Source organism: Zonotrichia albicollis, chromosome 12 (genome assembly GCF_047830755.1).
Source record: "Zonotrichia albicollis isolate bZonAlb1 chromosome 12, bZonAlb1.hap1, whole genome shotgun sequence".
NCBI lineage: Eukaryota > Metazoa > Chordata > Aves > Passeriformes > Passerellidae > Zonotrichia > Zonotrichia albicollis.
In genome coordinates this window covers 21,766,134-21,791,748 of record NC_133830.1, presented here as the reverse complement: position 1 = coordinate 21,791,748, position 25,615 = coordinate 21,766,134, and the positions used below count along the sequence as shown (strand labels likewise).

Here is a 25,615-nt window from a genome sequence, read left to right as displayed (position 1 = left end):
GGCCTTTTAGTATCTCTGGCCCCAGATTGCTCATGGGTATCTAAAGTATCAGGGGTATTGTATCCAGGGTCCATCAGGGGCAAAGTCAGCATGGACAAATCTACTAAGAACCAGGAAAACTGGGAAATCTGCTGTGTCTGCTGCAGACCGTCAGCACCAGGGAATCTGGGCCAGGTTTTCACAGAGGCAAATGGGACTGATCCATTCAGATGGACTATTTATTATTTGCCTTAATCTCTTATAAAAGGCTAGATTTCAGTGTGCTCATTTGGTTTACTCAGCTTCCAGCCTCTGTTGGCTGTGATGGGTTGCACAGTGTTCATTGACTGAGGGTTCAGGAGAACTAGTGCCACCATATCAATGCCTGGTTGTGATCAAATAAGGGTTTTTGCTCAATCATAGAATCACAGCATCGTATGGATTGGAAGGGACTTTGAGATCATCTTGTACCACCTCCTACCGTGGGCAGGGACGTCTTCTACTATCCCAGGGTGTTCCAAGCCCCAGTGCCCAACCTGGCCTTGGACTCTCACAGGGATGGGGCAGCCACAGATTCTCTGGGCATCCTGTGCCTGGGCCTCAACACCCTCACAGGGAAGAATTAATTTATTTCTTAAATCTGAACGCCATGAGTCCTCACGAGGTGAGCACAATCATATACATGTCTGTAAAACTGCTTCTAAAGGTGATGCAAGGGAGGGAATCCCAGATGTTTTGTTTTCATGGAATTCCTTGTCACTGACAGATGCTCACAGCTTCTTGAGAGAGAAAGATGACAAAGCTGTGAGTTTCTTGTTTTTTGCTGAAGCTGCTCAGAGAGATAAAATACAGTAGAGCAGTGAAAATGGGGGATATGTTTTTATGTCCATTATAAGCATCTTCAGAGACGGAACAAAGTAGTCACTGTGTGCTGGAGCACACCGAGACTGTGTGTATGTCCTTCTCCAACACTGATGTGGAGATGAGGCTTGTGGATTTGGGAGGTGAGCACCTGTACCTGCGCAGAGCACACGGCTTAGCCAGGTGAGGAACCTGTCTCCAAAGCAGATGTGAAGGAACATGTGTGACTGCCAGCTGCCTGATGCTCAAAGATATCCCAAGCTAGAGATGGCCTGGCTTTTAATAACCCCGTAGAGGATTTTTGACCTAGAACTTAGCCAACGATATTTTTCACTGTATTTTTTTTTTTTTTTAATATCCACAATATCTTGTGTCAAAGAATTCTGTACCTAAACCCCACTTTGGCTAAAAAGCTTCTTCCCTTTTTTGAAGCTGTAGTGCTGGCACCTTCCAAGTCTGGCCTGGGAAGCAGCACTGAACAGCTTCCCTGTAACCTTCCTCAGGACCCTGAGGTTGCACAGAACTCTCCTGGGTCTTCTCAGGTATCTCTTTCTGTAACTAAAGAGTCTGTTTCTTTGTTCCTTGCTGGGTAGCTCTGATCACATTTGTTTCCCCTCCTTGAGTCTCTTTCCTTTGGCCACACAGGACATGAGGTGGGTCAAGGGCAGATGCTGGGGCAGGGAATTTTTTTTCTCACATTTCTGTCCCAGACTGTTTATATCTGGGGCAAAGAATACTTGAATATTCTCTTTTTTCAGCATCTTGTGCCATTTTGACTGTCTTGAACAATAGTGGTGTGCCAGGGCTTTGCTGGTGGGGAATACTTCCCTAGTTCAGTCCCTTAAGCCAGCTGGAAGAAGAAATATTAACCAATATCAGTTCAGTCTGTTTTGAAGTTGATGCTGGACATGTGTACGCATATCCTTCTATCACTGCCCTTTGCTAAATGAACAAACTAACAATGTTGCAGAGCATCTGTGCAATTACATTTGAATGCACCACTCAGAGACCTTGACAAATCCATTATGTGAATTGAAAAGTGCAAAAGGTTAAAATAAAAATTGCTTAATAGAATTGCAACAATATAGTATTTGCAGGGATCCCTGTGGCAGGGAGTACTCCATCTTATAAGGCTAATTAATTACTTTATAATACCATATTATTCTATATTATATTACACTATATTACATTACATCTAAACTGAATCTGCCAAGCACTCAACTGCACACAACTGCACAGCATCTTGTGACTGTCAGCCAACAGTCCTGACACACACTCACTTGGCCCTGATAGGCCAAGGAAACAAAACATCACTTTGGGTAAACAATCTCCATATTGCATTCTGCCTTTACACAAACACAGGCACAGCAAATGAGATAAAAATTATTTTTCCTTTCTCTGAGGTTCAGAGAATGTGAAACCCAGAAATATGCTTGGGAAGAATTGTGCCTTGCTTTTGTCTGTGAAGAGAAATGTGGCAACACACCAATCCATTTAAAATTTCATGGAGGAAATGCAGAGCTGTGAAAAGTACTGAGCATCCACCATAAAATAAAAGAAATCTTTATTTGTTAGAATGGACACTGGTTAGCTCCTTGGCTGGTGTAAATGGATGGATTTAGTAACAGCTCTCTGTTAAATTAGCTGAGGATCCAACCATATAGTTTTGTTTTATTTTTAAGCATTTCTGCTTCCTACCAAGATTGAGATAGTCAGCGATTTACAGCACAGCTTTTGCTGTCCATAGATGCACAAGAAACTTGAGCCAGGATGTCTGTTCCACATTTGGAGACCCAGCAGGTTTTCATTGGTCTTGGCTTGCAAATAGTTAATGTTCTCTCTCTACGGTGAATTTCCCGCCATTTCTCCTAGCACAGAGAAAACCTGACACTACAGTATTATTCCAATAGCTGCTAATTTTTTTTTTTGCCTGAGAGATCAATTTTGTGTCAAATTTGTGGCATGTTAGCAATTCTTCCCTGATTTCTGAAGTATGCAGTAGGTTTAGGATAATAATGCATTTCTATAAGTCTGTAATGAAATTGTCACTGTCAGGAACAGCACACTAACACTTTACTATGCTCCTTAGAGAATGCTTCCTTTTGCTGTTTTGAAAGGATAAAAGCAAATCTAATATGCATCTCATGGAAGGGTCTAAAGCACTTGCTGGTGTCACATGAGCTCAATCCTCTTCTGAGTTATGCAGATCAGATCCCCAGGATTTGATCATATGTGCCAACTTCACCACACCAACCTTACCAAGGCGCCGTGGTTCAGGACAGGTTCTGAGCCGGTTCCACCAAGTGAGTGGTGTTTCTCTGAAATGAGGGAAATTTACTTGATATTCACCAGGGTATAGAGCAATAAGACAAGGGGAAGCAACTGTAAACTGAAGGAGGGCAGTATTGGACTGGATATTAGGAATAAATTCTTTACTAGAAGTGGTGAGGCCATGGCACAGGCTTCTCAGAGAATCTGTGGCTGCCCCATTCCTGGGAGTGTCCAAGGCCAGGCTGGATTGGTCTTGAAGCAGCCTGGGCTAGTGGAAGGTGTCCCTGGCCAATGTAGGGGGTGGAACTGGATGGACTTTAAGGTCCCCTAACCATTCTGTTTCTGTTTGCTTGAAGTTTATAAAATATAAATCTCATCTCTGGTAGAGAATGACCAGGTATAGAATGAATATCCTGACATTTGTAAAAAGTAGATATTAGGAGAAGGAAATTAATAAATGAATTTGTAAGGACATGTCTGCTTAACTGGAATCGTTCTGATTAGCCTCAAGCAATGCTGGAGGAGATAGCTTTTGTGAGTGTTCACAGCAACATTATATCTTGGACTGAAGACACAAATGCTTCTTCTCAGAGTGTTTGTTTTTCCAAGCTACTGACAAACAGAATGTGTATTGATGCCACTTGGCCTGTCACACTGTATTTATTCATTTCTATAAAAGAAGGAACAAAAATGTTCCCTCCTCAAATTCATTTAGCATTTTCAGACTCAGATGGGATATATCTGCTGTGTTTTTCTATACTGTGACGCTGGACTGCACTTAATGGTAATACAAGAAAATAGTTCCTGGCTGTGGCCCCAGGCTGAATCCACCATCTCCCTAACACCTACTAGAAACAAGGAAAACACACTGGAGTTTGCAGCAAGCAAGGAGGTCACATGTAATCAGCCATGAGCCATCTTTACACGAGCACAGCAGAGCTCTGTGCCACTGATAGCCCAGGGGAGTCACCAGAAGAGCCAAAATGGAGCTGGGCATGGGCATACAGCGTGTCCTTGGCAGAAAGGACTCTCCAAGTCCCTGCATGCAGTATTCCCTGGTACAGGACTGTGGAAGAACAGAATGTAAGAAAATAAAGATAGTGCAGAAGGTAGTTTCACACCTGAGGAGTTGCAGCTGTACTAATCACCAAAGATTAGGAACAGGCCTGCCCTTAATAGGCCACAGCTGTGTCCAATAAGAAGACAAGTGCTACAAAAGAGTGGGTTAGCTGGTTGAGGAGAGAGATGGAGTTTGTTGGTTGTGCTGTGAAGGAGTCAGTGTTGTGAAGAGATACCCATGAGACATCACTGAGGAGGTATGGGAGCTTCACAATACGATGACAACAGTTGGTGACCCTGATATGATTCTGACATGATCCTGAGGTGATTCAGGTAGAGAACTGCAGAGAGAACAGTAAGGAGGTGATCCTGTTGTGGTTTGGGAAAAAGGACATAAGTAAGACAGTGGAGTCAGGCAGACCAAGAGCCTGAGAGCCTAAAAATCTGCATGAGCTATAGCCAGGCAGACCTGGGAGCCTAGAAGTTGGGACAATGTATGGGATACTACCCCCAAGAAGAAAAGTGCTGGATATGAGGAGTAGACACCACACACTTTGGTTATATGGTGCATTGGACCAAGCCCTGCTAAGGTATGGCTGCAGTCCGGAGGGGACCCAGGACGGTGCTGAGTTCCCCCTGAGTGGCAGTGTGCGCAGCAGGGCACAACGGGAAAGGCGCTACTACATGAACAGACAACATGTAAGAGAAGCCTTCTAAAACTGTATACAGGCCATCTCCACAGTAGCCCGATGTGATTCGAGATTGGGCTGTAGGGCGAGGTGCAGCCAGAGATGGAGCCCAGCGCAGCACTGAGAGCAGCCGGGGAGGCTGCCTGGTCCAGACCTGACGAATTTCAACACCTGGAGCACAGGTGAGCTGCTAGAGACACAATGAGAAATAACATATGGTTTGCTGAGTCGCTGCTACATGAGCACTGGAACAAAAGCAACGAGGAGCTCTGAGAGGCAGAGTCAGAGCTGCACAGACAACATGTAAGAGAAGCCTTCTAAAACTGTATACAGGCCATCTCCACAGTAACCCGATGTGATTCGGGATTGGGCTGTAGGGTGAGGTGCAGCTGGAGATGGAGCCCAGCGCAGCACTGAGAGCAGCTGGGGAGGCTGCTCTGGACCTGACAGATTTCGACACCTGGAGCACAGGTGAGCTGTTAGAGACACAATGAGAAATAACATATCAAATGAAGAATAGATTGTTTCATCAACATGGAAAACAGAGCAAGAGAGGCTTGAGGTGGCCAACTAATACAACAAAGAACTGTAGAAGGAAGAAGAGAATTATTAAAAGAGCAGTTAAGAGCTGGGATCAGAGTAGCTCCATCATTCAGTACAGTGTTTTCGTTTGCTGATGAAATGTGCATTTTGTTTGTGAGTGGCAACAATTAATCTTTGATTAGGTATAAATGTAAAAGTTTATATTCCATAAGCATAAGTACACTCGACAGATACTGGATCGATGTTCTTCAGATTCTATAGCTATTGATAAAATTATGTAACTGTTGATTTGTTACTATCCTAATACATAGCCTTTAACTTATTCTTGTGTGTTGCCTTATAAGTTGTACATCTATTGATATTGTCAATATTCTAGAACTGTAAGTGTAAGAGTTTCCGGTAATATGTAATGTAAGTTTGAGTAACAAATCAAGGTCAGCGCATAGACACATTCCAAAGTTAAACAGAACTTACACAAAAGATGATTGTACTGGGTTTACTATCTTTTGCAAAGGGCCCTGCAGAAGATAGTAAACACAACATTAGTTTATTAAAAGCCTTAGGTTAATGTTCTTGCTGTGACATGTTGCCTGAACATTTGTATACTGTTAGTCCTAAGTGAGATATGTGAATATGTTATAATATCAATTTACTCAAACATCTTTCCAGAGATGCTGCAACTTTGTAATTAAAAGGGGGAATTGTGGAGGGATAGAATGTAAGAAAATATAGCGCAGAAGGTAGTCTCACACCTGAGGAGTTGCAGCTGTACTAATCACCAAAGATTAGGAATGGGCCACAGCTGTGTCCAATAAGAAGACAAGTGCTACAAAAGAGTGGGTTAGCTGGTTGAGGAGATGGAGTTTGTTGGCTGTACTGTGAAGAAGGTGGAGTTGCCCATGAGAAATCACTGAGAAGGTATGGGAGCTTCACAATATGATGACAACACAGGACCTGGTTGGTTTTTTCCATACTGGAGAGCATCACTCCTCCCTGCTTAGAGAAGCCACACTTTATTCCCACATCTATCATAAAATCACAGAATGGTTTAGGTGGGCAGTAACCTTAAAGCCCATCTCGTTCCACTCCCTGCCTTGAGTGCTGTGTCCAGTTGTGGCCCCCCCAGTTTAGGAAGGCCATGGAGGGGCTGGACCGTGTCCAGAGAAAGGCAACAAGGCTGGGGAGGGATCTGGAACACAAGTCCTCTGAGGTGCAGTTGAGAGAGCTGGGGTTGTTGATCCTGGAGAAGAGGAGGCTCATCAGTCCTCATCACTTTCTACAACTCTCTGACAGGAGAGTGCAGCCAGGTGGGGGCTGGGCTCTTCTCCCAGGCAATCAACATGAGGATAAGATGAGACAGCCTTAAGCTGCCCCAGGGTAAGTTTAGGCTTAACATAAAGAAAAGAAAACATAAACAGAAAGAGTGCTTTGGCATTGGAAAGGGCTGCCCAGGAAGGTGGTGGAGTCACCGTCCCTGGAGATGGTTAAGAAAAGACTGGGCCACTCGGTGCCATGGTATCGTTGACAAGGTGGTGTTAGGTCATAGGTTGGACTAGGTCATCTCAAAGGTATTTCCAACCTAGTTAATCCTGTGATACTGTGAGTGAAGCTTATAGCTGGGAGAGGAGGAAGAGGCAAAGTCAGGGGCAGAGTGAAGCCATGTCCCTGGGCCAGCAGCACACCACTGATCCAGTAACGGCAACAGAACTGACAACCCACCAGATCATTTCATGTCACTTCTAAAGTTCACATTTCTCTTTCAGCAATCTAATTGTTGAGCTTTTAGCTATCACACCTGTGCATGTGTGATCTAACTAAACAGAAGCTGAGGCTGAGAGCTAATATTCTCCTTTTCAAGAGTTACAGAACAAGCAACAGAGTCTGCCTAAGGCTCTGAGCAGTGTCGGCAAACCCAGGAGTCGCTGCCTGGGTCTGAGGGGCTGATGCTCAGCTGAGCCAGCCTCAGCTCCTGAGGCTCAGGGAAGAAGGGGGTGGCAGCAGGGCCAGCCAGGAGAGGAGAAAGGGGATCAGCTTGCTGCTGCTGGAGGGCTGGAAAGCTGCCATCACCAACTGGATCTGGGAGCATGTCCCTGTTTGGGTGGCCCGTGAGTGGCAGGCAGTCCCTGTCTGGTGCCTGCAGCTGTCCAGGCACCTTTGCTGGGCACTGTCACTTCAGTAGTCTTGTGCCCTTGGCATGCCTGCGGCTAGCTCGAATAACTAGGATTAAAAGAAAGGCAATGTCTTAGGGCAGTTTAGTGAACTCCAACAGTTAAATAATCCCTAAGAAAAAGTAGCAAGTGTCTGGCTGAGGCTGCATGGCTTCCCTAATGCTCAAGGTTAAACCAGTGGCATTAAAAATTATGAAAGCACTCACCTGCAGCTAGGGAGGTGAGTGATGTTCTGGGATGTTGTCCGGTTTTCAGCTGTTTGAAGGGCCTGGAAAGGCCCGGAGTGGCCTTGGGGCAGCCCGCGTATCAAAGAACAAGAAGAGGCTTCAGTTCTTCTTTCGGTCTTTATGTTTATTAATTGTTTATCTAAAAGATTTTCTTTCGGCCCGACAGAGGTCTGCTCAGCAGTCAGCCATGAGCACACTGTACTGCCCTCCGGACAGCCACCTATCTTTATACCCATGGTTACGTGTACAATATTTATCATTTTTCCCCAATACCATTTATTCTTATTGCCCGGTGCGCTTTTAGTAATGACCAATCCTAAAGTGCCACCATCACCATAGAAGATGGAGGAGAAGAAGAAGAAGGACAGGACACGCCCCAATTCCTCCATCTTACTTCTCTAAACCCCCCTGTACATAAATCCTGAACCCTGTGTCTCACCCTCTAATTAACTAATCCCTTCACCATTCACCCCGGTGAAGTCCTCCTATCCTCATACAGGTGTCATCTCCCGTGTAGGATCAAAGTCCTGCCACCAGGCACTTCTGGCAACATTCCAGGACTCCCAAGCCCCCCAAGGGTGGTCTCGGTGGCTCAGCACCTCAGGACTGAGATGCTGAGATCCCACAGGATGTCAGGCCACAGGGCTGCCTGTGGTGTTCCAGGACATGTGGAGCAAAACCAGTGCTGTTGCTGATTTGCTTACAAAGCAAATCTGAATGCTGCCATGAGGTGAGTGGAATTCAGATGCTGCTGCTTAATTTTCTTCTGTAAGTGCTTGTAAGGAAAGATTTGACTTGCTTGTGTACACTTGCGTTCAACTTGCATTTGTAACAGCAGCTGCAGGGCTAGTGGCTTACAGAAAAAAATACTTCTCTGTCTTTGGTAATCCTCTGGTTTCACTGGACTTGACTGGAGGAGCTTCAGTTTCTTTTTGACCTAGATTAATATTTGGCATTACTAGAAATACAAACCCAATTCATAAACTGCAGCATTTTCAGAAATGCTGGTGTTTTACTATAATGTGACCAAGCATTGCTTTATGAATGTGGTTTAGTGGTAGAGATAGAAATAGCAATCCCTTATATCTGCAATATTCCTGAGGCCTCTCTGACAGATGAGATCATAGCTCCAGTGCTATGGCCAGCAGCACACTTAGCTGTCACCATTTCATGTGGGCATGATCCTGCTCTATTTGATGTTTCCAGAAGAGCCTTAAGAGGTTTTTTAGTCTATTTGGGTTTTGAGTACCTTGGAATTTAATCTCTCTAATCTGTTCCTGCAGACTATTTTTTCCTTCTAATTCCAGGTGAAAAAAAAAAAGAGAGGGTATAACAAGTGTGAGAGAGTGTGAATAGCTGCAGTGCTTGGTGTGGGCCCCAGACTACAGGCTCAGCACCAACATATAGAGCTTCTTCAGCAGAGCCAGTTGTTCCTCCTCTTGTTTTCTGTGGACACACAGTGCAGACCATTAAAGGCGTTTTTTGGATCAACTGCCAGTGTCAGCAAATCAAGGATCTCAGCCAACACTGCTGAGACCCAGACTCACTATGGTGATGCTGCAAGGGCAGTAAGTGGCAGGGGAGACGTGGCCAGGATGTGACAAGCACAAAATGACACACACAGCATGCACAAGGCACTTGGGTTTTGCCAAGTAGCCTGTGCATGTTTGTGTGTGCCACCCAGCTCCGGACAGGATGATGGATCTGGGAACCATCCAGTGAGCTTCCTTGCAGATCCCAGTGAAAACAAAAACAACTTTGTAGACCATAAACTGGGTGTATGTGAGAGATTCTGCTCTTGGAATATAACCACATAAAGAGCAGTATACTGTGTTTGCTAAACTAGACCCATGAAAACCAGACTGAGGTACCTGAGGCTCTGCAGGCTTTGAGCACCAGCCTGGCTGCATCGGGGGCTGATGGCAGGCAGCGGAGGAGGGCAGGCAGCGAGGGGCAGGCAGTCTCTGGCCGCCCGTGAGGTGCCGCGCGGGCCGGACAAGGGCCAGGCCAAAGCCCGGGGCCGTCGGGGCACGGCGCGATCCCCGGCCCCCGGCTCTGGCTGCGCCGGCCCCGAGCGGCCCCTCCCTCGCCCCGCGGCCCCTCCTCCCCGCGCTGTCGCTGAGGGGCCGCGGGGCGGGCGCCCGGCGGGGCTGCCCGGGATGGGCCGTGCCGCGCTACTCCCCCCGGCCCGGCCCCGGCGTAGGGCGGGCGGGTGCGGGTGCGGTGCACCTGCCGGGCGGCTCGGCTCGGCGGCGCTCGACGGAGCCATGCCGGCCGCCAGCACACCCGGGCTGGACGCGCCGCGCACCTCCGCGCTAGGGCGGGACGGCGGCGGCCCCCGCGGATACGCAGGTACGAGTGTGGTCCCGCGTCGTTCCTCGCGCAAGTTCCCTCCTGCGTGGCAGCAGAGGGGAGGGAGGATGTCAGCGGGGGTAGCGCCAGACCCCCGTCAGGGTGCGGGATCCCTCCCGCGTAGGGATGCGGGGTGGCCGGGGCAGGATGCAGTATGCCTGGACAGAGATGTTGTACGTGCCCGGGGAGGGACGCGGGAGACCCCAGCCGGGGCTGCATTACCTTCGCGCTCAGCTCTGGAACCCCGCGCCGGGCAGGGGCCCCTCCCGTCCCGCTCCGTGCCGCCTCCGGCCGGTCCCTGCAGCCGCGGAGCGCGGAGGGGACGGTGATCCGCACCCTGAAGTTCTCGGGCACGCCTCGAGACGGGTGTCCCGGAGCCGTCCCGGAGCCGCCTCGGCACGGGGGTCCCGGCGGGTCCCGGCGACCCTTGGGCAGCTCTGCCGGGGCTGCACTCGGGAAGCCGAGCGGGGCCGGTGCTGGACGGCGGGCCGGGCGGAGGCGCCGAGTCGCCAGGGCTGCACTCAGCAGCCGCGCTCCGGAGCGTCCGAGCGACTCACCCGGGGCTGCCGGGGCCTGGGGAGGGTGGTTGCTCCCAGAGAGGAGGCGCTGCGGGTCAGTGATACAAGTTTGGGGTTCAGTCGCTGGGATGGCCACGGCGCAGGGGACGAGTGCATAGGGGCAGAAGGGAGTGCTGGTTCTCAGGGACATCGCTCCTGGATGTGTATCATCGGGCTGGGAAGGAAATTAAGATATCAGTGGTTTAATGGAATATGTTAATACATGGAGGGGTGGAACGAGAAATCAAGCAAAGCTTTTTCCTTCTTGTCTTTCTGTTCCCTGAAGTTTTCTTACCCAATTCAATTGCATAGACTATAAAATTATTTTAAAACCTCTTTGGCTTAAGTGGGTTCCATAATTTGGAGGTGATGTGAGGTGAGGGAGGGTCTGAACCGGTGGGACACGTTCGCTGCGCAGGGCTGTGGCGCTGGTGGGTGTCTGGGCCTGGAGGGAGCAGAACCATGGTCTGGACCTGCTGGCCCAGGCAGCAGGAGATGCATATTCCCAGCACAGCCACCTGTGAAGTCCAGGACCAAGGTGAGATGGACGGATGCTAGAGCTTGGTGCAGCTGCCATGACCTGCTGGTTGCGGGGGTTTCTTCCTCTTTTCTTCAGATCACAGAGTAGCTGGGCTTTTCCCTGGCTTCAATGCAAGCGGAGCTGAGTGCTGCTGAAATCCAGAGACCTCCTTCTCGTGTGCAGCCTGTTCTCTCATATCCTTGCGATTTATTTGGCTCGTGAAGTTCTAAGAGACTTCATTAATGATCTGAATTTGTTGTGCCTATGGAAATCGGCAAATGTATTTTATCTACTAGCTAAATGCTAGTAGCAGTGCTTTAAATTGTATCTTCTGAATGTGCTTGACTGTTTAATTTGAGTTAATATAGCGGTTAATTTGAAAACGCTAAACAAGTTCTGGGAAATGGGCTTAGAGAATTAACTCAAACCCAAGTGTAAACCCTGTTGCTCTAGTCTGATAGTGTTGCTAATTACTGACTTTTATTTTAAATAATGTATCTTTAGCTGTTTTTTATATTGTGTCAAAGTCTTGTGGGACTGGGTTTGGCCACACTAAAATGAGTTTTGGAAGTGGCATGTCCTGTGTTACACTCAGCCTTTCTGTTTCTGTGTAGGTTAATCTTGCTTTGTGTAGATCTGTGACAAAACAGCGAGGAATGCTAATCTGCCAAAACCTATTTGATGTTCAAATTAGAAATCCACCCCCAATTAATCCCGTGGATATCTATAGACCTGGCACCTCTGAGCCACGTCTCCAGCCAGAACGAAAAAGACCATTTTTGCAAGCCAACTACACCAAAACTGTGGAGCAGGAGCTCTCAGTAAGGTGCTAAACTGGAATATGCTGGGTGAGGGCTTGGCTGTGCTACACTGGCTGTAGGACCAGCAGTGATGTTTGAGCACCCAGGGCTTTGCCAGACCTTTGCTAGGTGTCGGCTCTTCACCCTCTCTGCTGCTTCATGGGGCTTTTCCATGGTGCAATTTCACCTTTGCAAAAAAACCATTTGGAACTATTGAGTCAGGTGGATGTACTGGTGGCAACCCTAAGCAGTTTAGATAGCTAAAACGATGGCTACTTGTATAATTTTAAATTAAACTCTTGTTCATCTAAATGTGACCGTGTTATTTATACGTCAATGTTTGCTGCCAATTGTTGCACAGTATACAGTATCTTTCATTGCATCCTGTCCTTATTGATGATCTTTTTTGATGCTAACTACCCCCTTACATTATTTCAGACCATGAGCAATAAGGTGATAATAAAGATTTGCACAGATAAACTCCCTCACATGTTCCTTCTGAGAGGATGAAAAAAATGTGGCAGGATTTCCATTTGAATTAACGCATGAATGAGAGAGAAATTAAAGGAAGTTCCTTAGTACAGCCCTGATGCCTGTAGCATTTAGAGGTCTTAGAGCTTCCTGAGACACAGCTGTGAGATTCAAACACCCTGCACTTTTCCTGGTCTTGCCTTCGTTTGAAGGACTGACAGGAGCAGGGAGAACGATCCCACCCTCAGACTGGGGAGGGTCAGCAATGCGGTTCCCTGAGGAGCTGTGGGAGCCGGGCTTACCCCGAGGGAAGGTCAGCAAATGTGTAGGGGAAGAGCACAATAGATGTCTGGAGCTGAGAAGAAGCCTTCTGTACTGTGGCTGTTGTGCTGTCACAGCAGCGTTTACAGTGTCATGCTGTGGTAGTGTTCTGTGGACACTCATCAACCAGTGCTTGCCAGGCTCAGTAAATTCTCTGGAAAAGCCTCTGAGATCCTGAAAGGCTTGTGTCGGGTGACCCAAGCACTCTCCTGCCCTGTGGGGATTGCCATGGCTGCAGTTGTCAGCCTGTGCCACTGAGGTACTGGTGCCCCTGAAGCTGCCCAGATTATACCGGGGTCTTTTGGGCGAAACGGGAAAACGAGAGAGAAACACAAAGGCATATAATTATTTTTAGTCCTTATGTTGCTGAAGTGGGAGTTATCCAGGGTGATACGTTTTTTTTTTGCTGTGGTTCCTCTCATTCCTTAATTAAAAATAAAATTCCTGTAGCTCTTTCAGACCAGGTAGCATGTACTGCTGCCAACACAGAGATGCATTGACAAACACATCAGTGCAGCCACAGACAGAGGAACAATAAATGCAGGATCTGGCAGAAACACTCATTATGACAGGTTTTTAATTAGTAGGTCTCACTGCTGGGCTGTTGTCTGTGGTTCTGCCTTGTTCCTCCACTTTCCAGGGAAGGGGAGAGTTTTTGTGAGGTGGGAAATGCTGCAGGCTGCAGTGAATGCTCTGTTCAGACCTAATTGTGGAAGGAATTATCTAGCAGACACCACTGAAAGAAAGGGACAGGGTCTTTTGCTTAGAACAGATAGAAGTTGCAGTTTGCTGGAGGATAGGGGCAGGACAGCATGTTTTGGCTCAGTTGTAGCCTGGATTTGGGTGGCCGTGGTGGGATGCCGGCACCGGGGTGGATGTACCAATGGTGTGACTTAAGCTGTTCTTTTGTTGTGAGCAACTTTATTTTTTCTGGAGTTTTCTTGGTAGTGCAGAAACTGAAATTAGCTAACTAAGAACTTACAGTTGCTCTTCCAGGACAGCAAAAACAAAGTTGTTCTTGGAAGCCAGGAGCGCTGCTGCTCTGCAGTACGGCCGCATAGAATTTTATCACCTTGTCCCTGCGATCCTCACATGTGGTTCCATTTTTAGGCTGCAGAAGAAAACCTGGATCCCAAATTTCCATTTCCACAGGGCAGAAGGTGATACAACTTGGAATATATGGGCTTGTCATTTCTCCGGAGTTATTTCTCCTTTCTTGTTAATCCATGACCTCAAAGTCAAACTTTGTATTAAGTAATGTAAAAGAAGTGACAGTTGCAGAATGTCTGGTAATTGGCTTTATCTCCTGTACTGCAAGGAGTTAATCTGGATGGTTAGGCATTTGCACTAGGCATTGATACTGCTTTGAGAGAAGGATTTTTGTGCTTGTCATTAAACCATTAGAACAGTACAAAATTGAGAAGGAAGAGAGCTTTTGGGTTTTCTGAGTCCTCCACAGTGCAAGATTATTCCCTGTGGTATTCTCCAATGCTTTGTCCTAGCTACTCTGAAATTACCTAGGATAGAGAGACAGACTATTAGTAGACATCTGAATTTCAGCTAATGAATAAGGTGAGCTGAATGCTTTGGATCTAAAACATTGAAATTTGAAAAATCACAAGTCAGTCTTAAAACACAGAAGCACCCCAATGACAGTTGATAACCCAGCATTTTCTGGGTGGTGTAGTCTATTTCAAAGGGCAAAACTGCTGCCAGTTTTGCTGTTCCCACTGTGTCAGAGCCAGGAGATCCTTGGACCTTTCCCCTAGAAAAGCAGAGCATCCCTAAGCATCACTGCAACTCTACAGCAAAGAGATTTATAACTATGATAGAATTGGCGTGATTTTGCTTACTAATCGTGATTGCCACTGACTTTTTATGTGCACTGTAGAGTCTTGCCTTCAATATTATGGTGGAGACAAGCTAACACATAGGAGAATTGTCAGTTCTTGTTTCGGCACTTTATCGACTCGCTGTCTTTGAAATGCAGCTGCAGATGAGCAAGCATGTTATTCTAAAGAACAGTTTTGACTGGCCAAGTGGATCAGGATTGGCAGAGAGGTGATTTTGCAGTCTGCATGAACGTCTGCCTCTCATTTGGTTGTCAGATGACAGAGAGAAATGCAGAAGTTGCAGAATGAGCAACTGCTCCCTAAAATAAATCAATTCCTGTGTCTGCTGAGGGTCTCAGGGGCAGGGGTTGAGCTGGTGCCTGGATTACAAATGAGCCTTTGCAGCAGAGCACAGCCCCTTTGGCCCAGCAGCATCTTTAGGGGGGTCAGTAACTGCCTGGGGGGCAGCAGTCACAGCTACCTGAGCCCAGATTGGAGTGGTGGTGGCTGGCAGAAGCAGGGTTGGGGAAAGGGATGGGTTAACTGCTTGCCTTTCCTCCAATAGACCTGGGAGAGATGATTCCATTGTTATTTCTGGGATGAAATAAAGCCAGTCACAAGGCTGCTTGTGTATTCCAGACTCCTAAGCAGAGTAGCTTTGATTGGGAATGAATTTAAGGAGAGGTCAGAATGGGGACAGAAGTTGAGTAGGGTGAAGGGATGGTGTACAAAATTCCCTAAGTGCATGTGTGGGCTGGGAACATTGTGTAGGAGGATGATTTGGCCTGTGGGAGCTCAGAGAGCTGCAAAGGGCAAGTTTTGGGGTCTGATTTTTTCCTGTTCAGAAGAGCAGAAATCTGTGCCTTCATGTAAAAGCAGAATTACACCCAGGAAAGTTTCTGCTTACAGCCACAGTTATTTCCAAGATCTTTGCTAGCTGACTGGGTCAAAAGAGGCATCTGGACTGGTCACAGGGGTTCTACTTTGCTCTAAGAAGTGGTGCCCCACACAACCAAGGGCAGTTTTGCACAGGCAGGAGAGCCCTGGTGCCCATTATTCTTAATACCTGCAGAAATTTAGATTAGGACTAAGGTTTTGATTCATTTGAATCTGTTTCAGCCCAGAAGCTGAATTCTCACGTGTAGCCCCGAGCTCCCTAGCTGTGTACAAAGGAAGGGCCGGACATGGGGCTGCCCTCCTCTGCTCTGCTCCCTCGAGCGGTTTGTCATTCTGTGCATAACTCACCTGCAGTTCTTGACTTTTTAAATGGGAAAAAGCAAACACAATGCACTGGTTCCCTGTCCTTATACTGGGATTCTTATCTGTCTTGGTGCCACCTTGCAGCAATTCCTGTGTGCAGGGAGGATGAAAGCAGGTGTGTTTATTGACTTGTGCTGTTAATTGTTGCTGTGCCTGAGCAGTTCCTGGCAGGGTGCTGCGTGGCTCTCACCCAGCACTGTGCAGCTTGCTCTGGTGGCCGTGGCCAGGCTGCTGGCTGCACATCCCTCTGCGTGAAGCCCAGAACAGGAAAGCCAAACTCTCTCAGGAAAAGAACCAACCAGGGGAGAAGCAAAATAAAAAATTATAAAACCACAGAGATGGGTTTTAAATCTGGCTGTTGGTTTCTCAGCCCACGAATGACTTCTGTCACCATAACAAAAGGCATGCTATTGCTAACTTTTTCAGACTGGTGTCTGAAAAATCAATTCACAGAAATTCTTGCTGACAGTTGTGGATGCTAGGTCACAGCTCTGTGGTGTGCATTTTACAGCTTAACACAGCAAACCAAGGACAGGATTAGCTTCAGATTGCTCTTGGGAAAGACTTAGGGAAGCTAAAGTGGGCCAGCCAGGGGGAGGGAATGCAGGTAAGGTCTGTAGCATCCCAGCTTGTTTTGCTTAACAGGGTGATTGGAAATTCCCCAAAAATAACAAACCTGTATTCCATCATCTGTTTTAAACCAGGAAAGTGGGTGCAAAGATAAAAGGTTGAAAAGTTTCTATATTCTTTACAGATCAGTTCTTTGTGGAAATGCAATTCCTATGTTTTAAGCTTTTTGGCAAAAAATTAAAATATGACCATCAAGTAGCATGCAGATCTGGTCCACCTAAAATTTCACATTGGGGGTGGATTTTTAATGACTGAACTGTTTTTTGTCCAGCTCTGGACCCTTCCTCCTTGAGAACTTTTTTGGTCAAGTAGGTCAGTGCAGTGTGGCCCCAGCCATCCATAGAGGTTGTGCCCAGTCTGGCAAGTGTTGTGCAGAAGCAAGAGGCACCAGTCACATCGTGCAGGCACATCTGCTCTTATCAGCCCTGTCCAGCGCCCCAGCACATGCCTGTTGCTGTGCACAAGCCAGAACAGAGAGCTGGTGCAGGCAGATAACCCAGAGCCAGGCAAGACAAATTTGCAGCCAGGCTGAGCTCTGTGTCTTGCAGGGCAGTGCAGGAGAGTGGAGCGTGTTGGGGGTGGGCAGTGGACAGGCGGGGATGCTGCAGGAGGCTTCCCATGGGGCAGCACACAACTTCTGTCCTGTCCATTTTTCTAGTGGGGCATCCCTCAGCCTTCCTCTGTCCGTGGCTCCTAACAGACATGTGCTTTCCCTGTGGAAATACATCTGGGGTTTCTTTTGGCTTCTTCAGTGGCTGGCTTTCCAAACAGCAGATCACTTTGCACCCTCTGCAGAAATGTTACAATTGTTTATTGAATGAGAGATTATTCATTAGTAGTGGGAAAAAGTAACGGAGAAAGTTGAAATTATAAAAATCCAGACTTCACTGGCCCAATGAAGGACACCAGCAAGGATGTGCCCACCAACACCTGTCTGAGAACAGAGGGACCTGGTGGGAGAGGTAAAGGGCACACTTGCCCTGGGACTCGCATGTTGCAAGTCCCATGGTGACGTGAAGGAATGGTGAGGCCCTGGCACAAGTTGCCCAGAGCAGCTGGGGCTGCCCCTTGGATTCCTGGATCCAAAACAAGGGGGACAGGGCTTGGAGCAAGCAAGTGGAAGGCGTCCCTGCCCATGGAAGGGAATGGAATGGGATGAGCTTTAAGGATCCTTCCAACCCAAACCATTCTGTGATTCCATGAAAGCAATGCTGCCCAAAATGTGATGGATGTGGGAGTCTCAGCACCTGAACCCTTGTGTGTTGTAAATTACATGTGCCAAGAAATCAGTTTTATCTACTGAACAGAACACTGAATAAAATAAAGGAAGTGGGTAGGAGTGAGCCTGAGGTATCTGCTATAACAAGGGTAGGAGCAGAGAGCTTATTTGAGCATGGATTTGTGAACACAGAAATAAACTCCCTTCAAATACCTTTTTACTCTCCTTCTTAATTGCATGGAAATTACATATTAATGGGAGAACTGGCTTTTCTGAAAAGGTGTTTTTACAAATATTTAATGGTGGCCTGTAAGAATCATCAGATATTGGGTTCCCTCTATCACACTTTCAAAATAGTTTGATCAATAGAAACATGGAATGTTTTATGGGGAATATTTTCATTCAGAAATGGTAATATGAGGTAGGTGCCAGAACCACATATTAATAAGCTGCATTTCTTTTTTCAGGTAATGTGCTGTGACAGATGTGTTCCTTGGGTACCTGCAGGTATTACCCTGTGCAGTTGTCCAGGTGTTCCTCTATGTGACTGACCCAGAGGAACAGTCCTGTGGCTGCTGCTCAGTTCTTGCAGGTCTCCATCAGGATTTGGGGTGTGAAGCTCCCGGAGCAGTGGTGGCTAAGGCTGACGCTGCCTCCCTGCAGTGATGGGAGTGCAGAGGGCTGTGTTTTGGTGCATGTGCTCTGTGCCACGCCTGAACCGCCAAAGCTTCCCCCAGGGAATAATTCCAGAGAGCCATAGCTATGTGCTGGAGAGCAGACAGGTCTGTAAGAGCTTTCCCACATGTTCACAGCAGCTGCCCAGGGATTGCAGCACAGCTGGGGACCTTGGTTAATCTCTGCAGCTTCTATAGCCCAGGTCTCACCCCGCTCTTTTACTGTAGGTCTGGTGTCATGCTTACACTAACTTCTTTAAAAACCGTGCCAGCATCTGGATTTTCTCGTGGGAGGATCAGATCCTGGTGGCCATTTGTTGCTTTAAAAGCCCAGCCCTGGCAGCACTTGAGGCCAGCTCTGCAAGGAAGCAAAGGCATGGTGGTGAGGAGACCAATGCCAGGGCCAGACACTTTCACTCTGTGCAAGATGCTTTGCTACATCTGCTTTATTTCATATTTCACTTCTAGCTGCTTTTCTTTTGCTTTTTAACACAATGAGTTCTTCCCAGAGCTCTTCTTTGGGATTGCTGTGGATGCTTAACATGCCTGTGATTTCAGGGACACCAGTTTCTGAGGTGGGCTTCTCTAGGAAAAGAGACTTGCAGCAATAATATTGGTGTTTATTTTCTACAGGGTTGATAGACCCTAGTGTTCTCTTTCTTTCTGGCATCTAGTTATTCCAGCATATTTTAGTGGTATCAATTCCCAACAGTAAGCAATGTAAAGGGGTACCCTTTGTGTCTCTGGGAATAATGAGGCAAATACATGGATTGCTCTCTTTCTGCACAGACAGCAAGTGGCAGCCTTGCTAACGTGCTTCCAGGTAATTACTTGTGTAGTTTAGATAATTTTGGTAGATACTTATGCAATGTATTTGATTTTACTCATTGTTTTGCTGTGGAAGGAGCACAGGAAATGTCTACCAGGCAGGCATGCCTAGGTTGCTCTCTCATTTCTTTTTCTTATCAGCAAAACATAAACCCACCGCTTGATGACAATGAAACCATATGTTTCCTCTTTTTGACAAATCAGTTTTGCAATACAGATAATCCTCGCTGTACATGAGAAGAGATATTTTGAATTATTTTAATTTTTACATTACTCTATTTTTCACTGCCTGGAAATTATGTATGTGCTTATTTCTGAACCCAGAGGTTGGGTGAATTAAGAGTTCATGGAGAACACTATGCTTTAGTGTCTGTCTTACTTTGAGGACAGTTATTTGTCATATGCAATAACCTGTTTGTTGTAGCCAGTGCCATTCTGCACTGCCAGACAGCAGCATCAGATTCAGAGATTTTCTGAGCACAGGATATCCTCTCAGCGTGATGCCAAGCTGAGAATTGCGTTTGCATAAATCAGCTCCTGCTCTGCAAAAAGCTGCAGAAACTGGAATCATAGAACTGTAGAATCAGAGGAGGTTTTGGGTTGGAAGGAACCTCAAAGCCCATCCAGTGCCACCCCTGCCATGGCAGGGACACCTTCAGCTGGGACACTGTCCATCTGGGCATTTCAAGGCTCTGGGCACCCTGTGCCAGGCCTGCCCACCCTCACAGCCAGGAATTTCTTTCCAATATCCCATCTAAATCTGCCCTGTTTCAGCCATTCCTCCTTGTCCTGTCCCTGCAGGCCCTTTTCCAAAGTCCCTCTCCAGCTCTTTAGCCACTGTAGGCCCTTTAGCCACTGGAAGGGGCTCTGAGGTCTCCCCTGAGCCTTCTGTTCTCCAGGCTGAACAATGCCAGTGCTCCCACCCTGTCTCCAGAGCAGAGAGCCTCCAGCTCTCTAATTAGGGGATTTATTCAATTTTACAGTTTTTCATTTTTAATTTCTGGGTGCCAGTTATGCAAACCAAGACCTGAACATAACATTTTCTAGATATTTATAAAAGAAATACAAATTTAAATGTTAATCTGGTCAGCACAAATGTTTGTGTTTTACCAGGCAGCCGTGCAGCCTCAGACTCGAGTCTCAGCTGAAAACAAAAATATAATTAATTCTAATGATAAAAACAATAATAAAATTCTTGATTGTAGTAGATTTAGTCTGATAAACATGCCTGAAGGGTATTCAAAAAAGAAGTCTATATGGACCATCTGCTTATGTAAGTATAAGGATGGAAGCTTACTTAAACATGATTCTTTGGAGATGTAAGGGTAAAATTAACCCAGCAGAAAAGTGAATGCCATGGCTAACTACGAAAACATTACAGGTGAAGGAAGTGAAGGACACTAGAGCTTGCAGGAAAGTTTTCCAAAAGCATTTTTAGAAGTTAATTGATGATTAAAATTAGGGCAAATTTTGTGCAGAGAAGCTGAATCTCAGCTTGGTTGAAATTTCAGAAGGTCATTCTGGCAAAGCTCCATCTGGGCATTTCAATAAATGCATTTGTGAAAAGCAAAAAGCAGTGACACATTTAAGTTTTTGGCTTTAGTGAGAAGAAGTGGTATTGAAAGCTCTTAAAAGAAGAACAGCATTTCTCCTCTGCACAAGTGCAGGTACATGAAGTTGTTGATGAACTTTCAGCTTAGGTACAGAAGGTTTTGGATGTGTAGCTCTCATTGAGAGGCACCTCTGTAGTTCCAGCCCCAAATACGTTCATATGAGAATGATCATCTGGGCATGATCCATGATGCTGTTGCAGCCCAGGGCAAAGCATGGAAATGCCCACATTTTCAGGGGATGCTGGCTAATAGACATTTCTGTAGAGCTCAAGTGGAGCAAAAATAATTTAAAGCCCACAGGTGAGGAATGGTGCTGACAAGGTCACTGCCATTCAGAGGTTTGATGTCTTGGCAGACACCATCTTGGGCAAGGACGGGGCAGGGAAGGTTCAGAACACTCCAGCAGCTGCAGCTGCATGTGTAACTCGGGATGGTCAGTGCTGGATTAAATGAAATATGGCTTGAAAGAAAGGATCCAGTGCCAAATTATTTGTTCTTTGGAGAACAAAGAGTGAACAATGAGTCCAGGTAAACTGGCAGATATACTGAATGCCTCTACTGAGGCTGCATGTGGTGGCCCAGCAGGTGTGCATCAAGTCCAGTTCAGCTCTAATTACTTTTTGCATCTTGTGCAGCTACAAGAGTCACCAATGTGAACTCTAAGAATGTGGACTGATCTCTAAAAATAGCCTTGAAATTGTAAAATGAAAAAAAAAAAACAAAACCAAACAATTATATGTAAAATCCTTATTTTACAGATTAGGACAATGTTTTCTCATGGTAAACCACAGAGCGATTAAAATAAAAAGGAAAGCCCAAACTCGTAACACTCATTTGGAGTGAGAAGGAAAATTGTCCAATGCATCCTGTATGTTGCAGGAATGGGATGTGGGCGGGAAGAGGTGAAGAGAAATCAGTCCTGTAGAAAATACTTGCTGTCACTGAGGCCAATTTCTGCCATAGTAAGTGCCTGAAAGAAGTGGCAAAACAAAGATAAATAATCAGCATGGAATTAAAGAGCTATGGTTTTCAAAGCTAGTGTTTGGTGCATATTTACTCAGTAGATTCCTAGTAATTGTCACTGGGACTTCTGTTTGGTCTTTTGCTGAGATTCCTTTGGGTTTGTTTTCCAGGGACAGGGAATTTAAGAGCATGAACTGGAGATAGGTAGGTGGGACACCTGCCTGCTGTGGTATGATTTAGGGGCTTAGCAACAATAATGATACGGGGGGAGTTTTAGCATTCAAAATAAAATACATTTGCTAACAACATGTGGTTCTGTCAGGATGTTCTCAGGGAGGCTGTAATTTCTTTTTGCCTGTAGACATGCTTTTAATATTTTTGTATGTGTCATCATAGTGCTTGCAGCACTATGCCTCTAAGTTTTCTCAAGTCTTTGGAAATCCAGTGAAAAATAGGGAACTTGGGCTCTGATGCAGGAGCAGTGCTGGTATTCTGTAAATGTTAAAAATATCCGAGTTTCTAGATTCTGTCAAAGCACATGTACAGACCCAGAAAAAGTATTTGTTACCTTTGAAGTTATCTAGATGTTATATGTAGTTTTAATCATCTCTCATTGAAAGTTGTTTAAAATTACTGTGAACAAGGAATGTTGTGACAATAAAATTTAGTGTATGAAGTTAATGGCTAACATTAGGTGGCCAAGAGGAGAACTGCTCCACACCTCAGACAGCAGCTGTATAAACAACAAAGCAATAGAAAAGCAGAATGAACAAAAATATATTAAAAATTAATTATTTACTGTAAAGCAGAGTTTGTCACTCAAAAAGTGAGATAAGTTATATGTGTATGTCTTTCTATGCTCTTCCCTGTGGTTTTGACCCCCCTGTCTCCTTTCAGCCAAGCCAAACAGACATGCAGTTCTTGTAAAGATAAGAAGTTTCAGTCAGATCATGCCAAGATGCTACCAAGTAGGCTGAACTGCATGACCAGTCCAGTAGATCTTGGAAATCTGTGTGCAGGAAGACACGTAATGAATACTCCCAGCCAGCCTGAGTACTAATTTAATCAGACTCTAACAATACAGGGATCCATAGGGGACTGTGCTACTCAGAAATTACTTGTTTTTAGTGTTTTTAGTGTTCAACATGTACCAGTCTGAGCAGATAATGTCACGACATCAGTTGCTTTGTGCTGGGGATGAGGGCAGGGGAGCTGTTGAATGGCGCTGATGGAGGGCAGCCGTGGGCTGATGCTTGGCAGAGCAGCCAGCACTGGCCGCCCCGAGGTCTGCTATTTGTTTTGACCATTGACTGTGACTGATTTACAGTCTGGTGTCAGTGCAACCTCAGTGGATGGCTTCCCTGTCGGCAGCGGCGCTGCGCTGTGTCTGTGTTTGCTCTGCAGGGCAGTGCAGCCGCCTCCTGTCGCCGCCGCTGGGCTCGCTGCGGGTCCTTCACGGCAACGGCACCGAGGTGGGAACCGTGGTCACCTTCCAGTGCTCCGCCGAGCGCCAGCTGGAGGGAGCGGCCATTGTCACCTGCGTTTGGCAAGGGAACAGCACGCAGTGGACAGCCGGAGTGCCCTCCTGCAAGAGTAAGGTTCTTCCCAAACCTTGCCCCTCCCTCTGGGATGCAGTGCCTTCCTTTTGCCCTGCCTATCCTGCGATGTTAGGATTCTTCCTAGATACCTGTGCAAAGAAAAAGACAAATTCAATTTTCTTCAAAGTTGCCCCACTGATGGTAATTCCACTCCATATATGTTCTGACATGCCATTATCATGACACACAGAAAAGACTCTGTTGGATTCGTCCCTGATCTCATGTCACTGGAATAAATGTGCCTCTAGCTAAAAGCTGTATGCTTCTTTAGAGAATGTATGGGTGTCTCCGTTTAGAGGCAAATTTAGGAGAAAAACACTCTGGAATGATTGTTTCCTCTAAAAAAAAAGGGTTCCAACAATCCCTTTCCACCAATAAGAAATGAATACTAGTGGATGAAAGTGAAAAAACCCAACCGTTTATTGGCAAACAGATTGCCCATGCAGCACAGGAGAAAAGGTAAATAAATGCTAGATATTGAACTGTCAGACCTTAACACACACACCCTCTGCCCCGGAAAAAAAACCCCAAAACACCAGAGCAAGATAAAAACCCACAACGGCCAGCAGGCGGGGGGGGAGAAAGATGACGCCAGCTCCTGTCTCAGAGAAAAAACCAAAAGGTTCACGCACAGCTGGCGCAAACAGATGGGAACCCAGTGAGTCTGTGGTGTTGGTCCCCTGGTGAAGCAGGTGTGCTTTCCCTGCCCGGCTCGGGCTTTTTCCCAGGTCTGGGGCCAAAAAGGAGCAGCCCCTCCCTCCCGCCGGGCCCGGCCAATTCTTCTCCTGGCACTTGTTCTCACTGATCTTGGACCAAAACCGAGCTGTCCAATTCACCTCGAAAAGCAGCTGAAGGATTGCTGCTGCAGCCTCTCCAAGCCCAAGAAAAGCAAAGGAAGAAAACCAAACAAATTTCCGCCTGGGCTAACAAAAAAACCCAAACTAGCCAAGCAAAACCCAGACTGCACCACACTCCCGGACGCCGGGGCACTGAGGCTTTGGAAAAGCCCAGCAAAGGACCCCAAGGCTCCCCCTTCCCTCGGACCCACGTTAAAGACACAGCAATCATATTGGGGCATAAAGCAGAGAATCAGGGAATAGACCCTCATCAGAAATCACCCCAACACTATGGGAATGACCAACTGATGTGCAAACGTATTTGCCAACATTGTATCTCCTGGCAGTCTTTTCTGACAATGTTTTTGCTGTAAAAGAAGCACAGTGATATTTTTTGAACAATTCTTGGTTGTTGCAGCTGCATGGGAAATTTACCATATAGATAAATAGTGTCTGAATGGCAACAGCATGAACTACCTTTTAGCTGTGTTTCTGCTCATTTACTCTAAGGTTGCTAATAGTTTGACCAGAAGTAGACCCAAGGAAAACTTGGTACCTCTGAGCTTTGAGGTGCCTCAGACCTCGAGTAATTTCAAATCCCCAGTGGATACACTGCTCTTCAGACACTTAGTGCTCTCTCCCACACTCAGCTATTCTTACCTCTTCTTTGGAGATACCATAAAAGAAAAAATGAGAGAAATCATTCCCCCAGAGGCTGCAGAAATATAATACTTTGTGTGGAGGTCAGCTGAACCATTTGTGATGCTGGTCATTGTGACATTGGGAGAACTAGCTGAGTTTTGAAGCAAGACATGCTTACTGCTTCAAGTGAGTTGGCAGAGATCTGCGTTAGCTGTGCCACATCACATTCCTGCTCCTCCTTTTGTCTGGATAACTAGATTCCAGCATCAGATCCTTGTGAACACTCAGCCCTGCACATCACTTCTTCCATCCTGTATTCTTCCCCAAACTGAGGAAGACCTATTGTTTGCTGCCTGCCAAAGAGGATGTAATTACATGGAACTGTCCTTGCTCTAAATGGCTTCTTTAAGCCCATTTACCCGTGTTAGTATTCATTTCTGTAGCTTCAGTCCTTGTTAATAAAGAATTTGCAGCTCATCTGCAGACTTGTGCTTTTAAGCTACTGCAGTGCTAAGGGTGCTGTGTTTAATTAATTGCAGTGGTGAAATGCTTGTGAACAATTCATGGATAACTTATAAACAGGAGATTTTTACATAGTCCAGTTTGAGGCTTGCATAGGTCAAAGCTGAAGCCAAGATTCTCTGGTATCTTGACACATAGTAATGTGGAAGTCCTCACTGAGCAGAAGTGTGAAGCAGGCAG

At 46.4% G+C, this 25,615-nt stretch overlaps 1 protein-coding gene across 3 annotated transcripts in view; it reads left to right on the top strand.

The window, feature by feature from the left end:
• The first annotated feature begins 8,430 nt into the window (after positions 1-8,430).
• The window catches only part of SUSD3 (sushi domain containing 3), a 28,387-nt gene continuing 11,202 nt past the window's right edge, over positions 8,431-25,615 (top strand). The window contains exons 1-2 of one of the 3 annotated variants that reach the window (XM_074550202.1): positions 8,431-10,149; positions 23,242-23,430. In XM_074550202.1, coding sequence (XP_074406303.1) covers positions 9,717-10,149; positions 23,242-23,430 — 622 coding nt within the window. In that variant the 5' untranslated portion in view covers positions 8,431-9,716. The remainder of the gene's footprint in view (positions 10,150-23,241; positions 23,431-25,615) is intronic. The other 2 variants (XM_074550201.1, XM_005494331.4) reach the window with 2 other exon arrangements.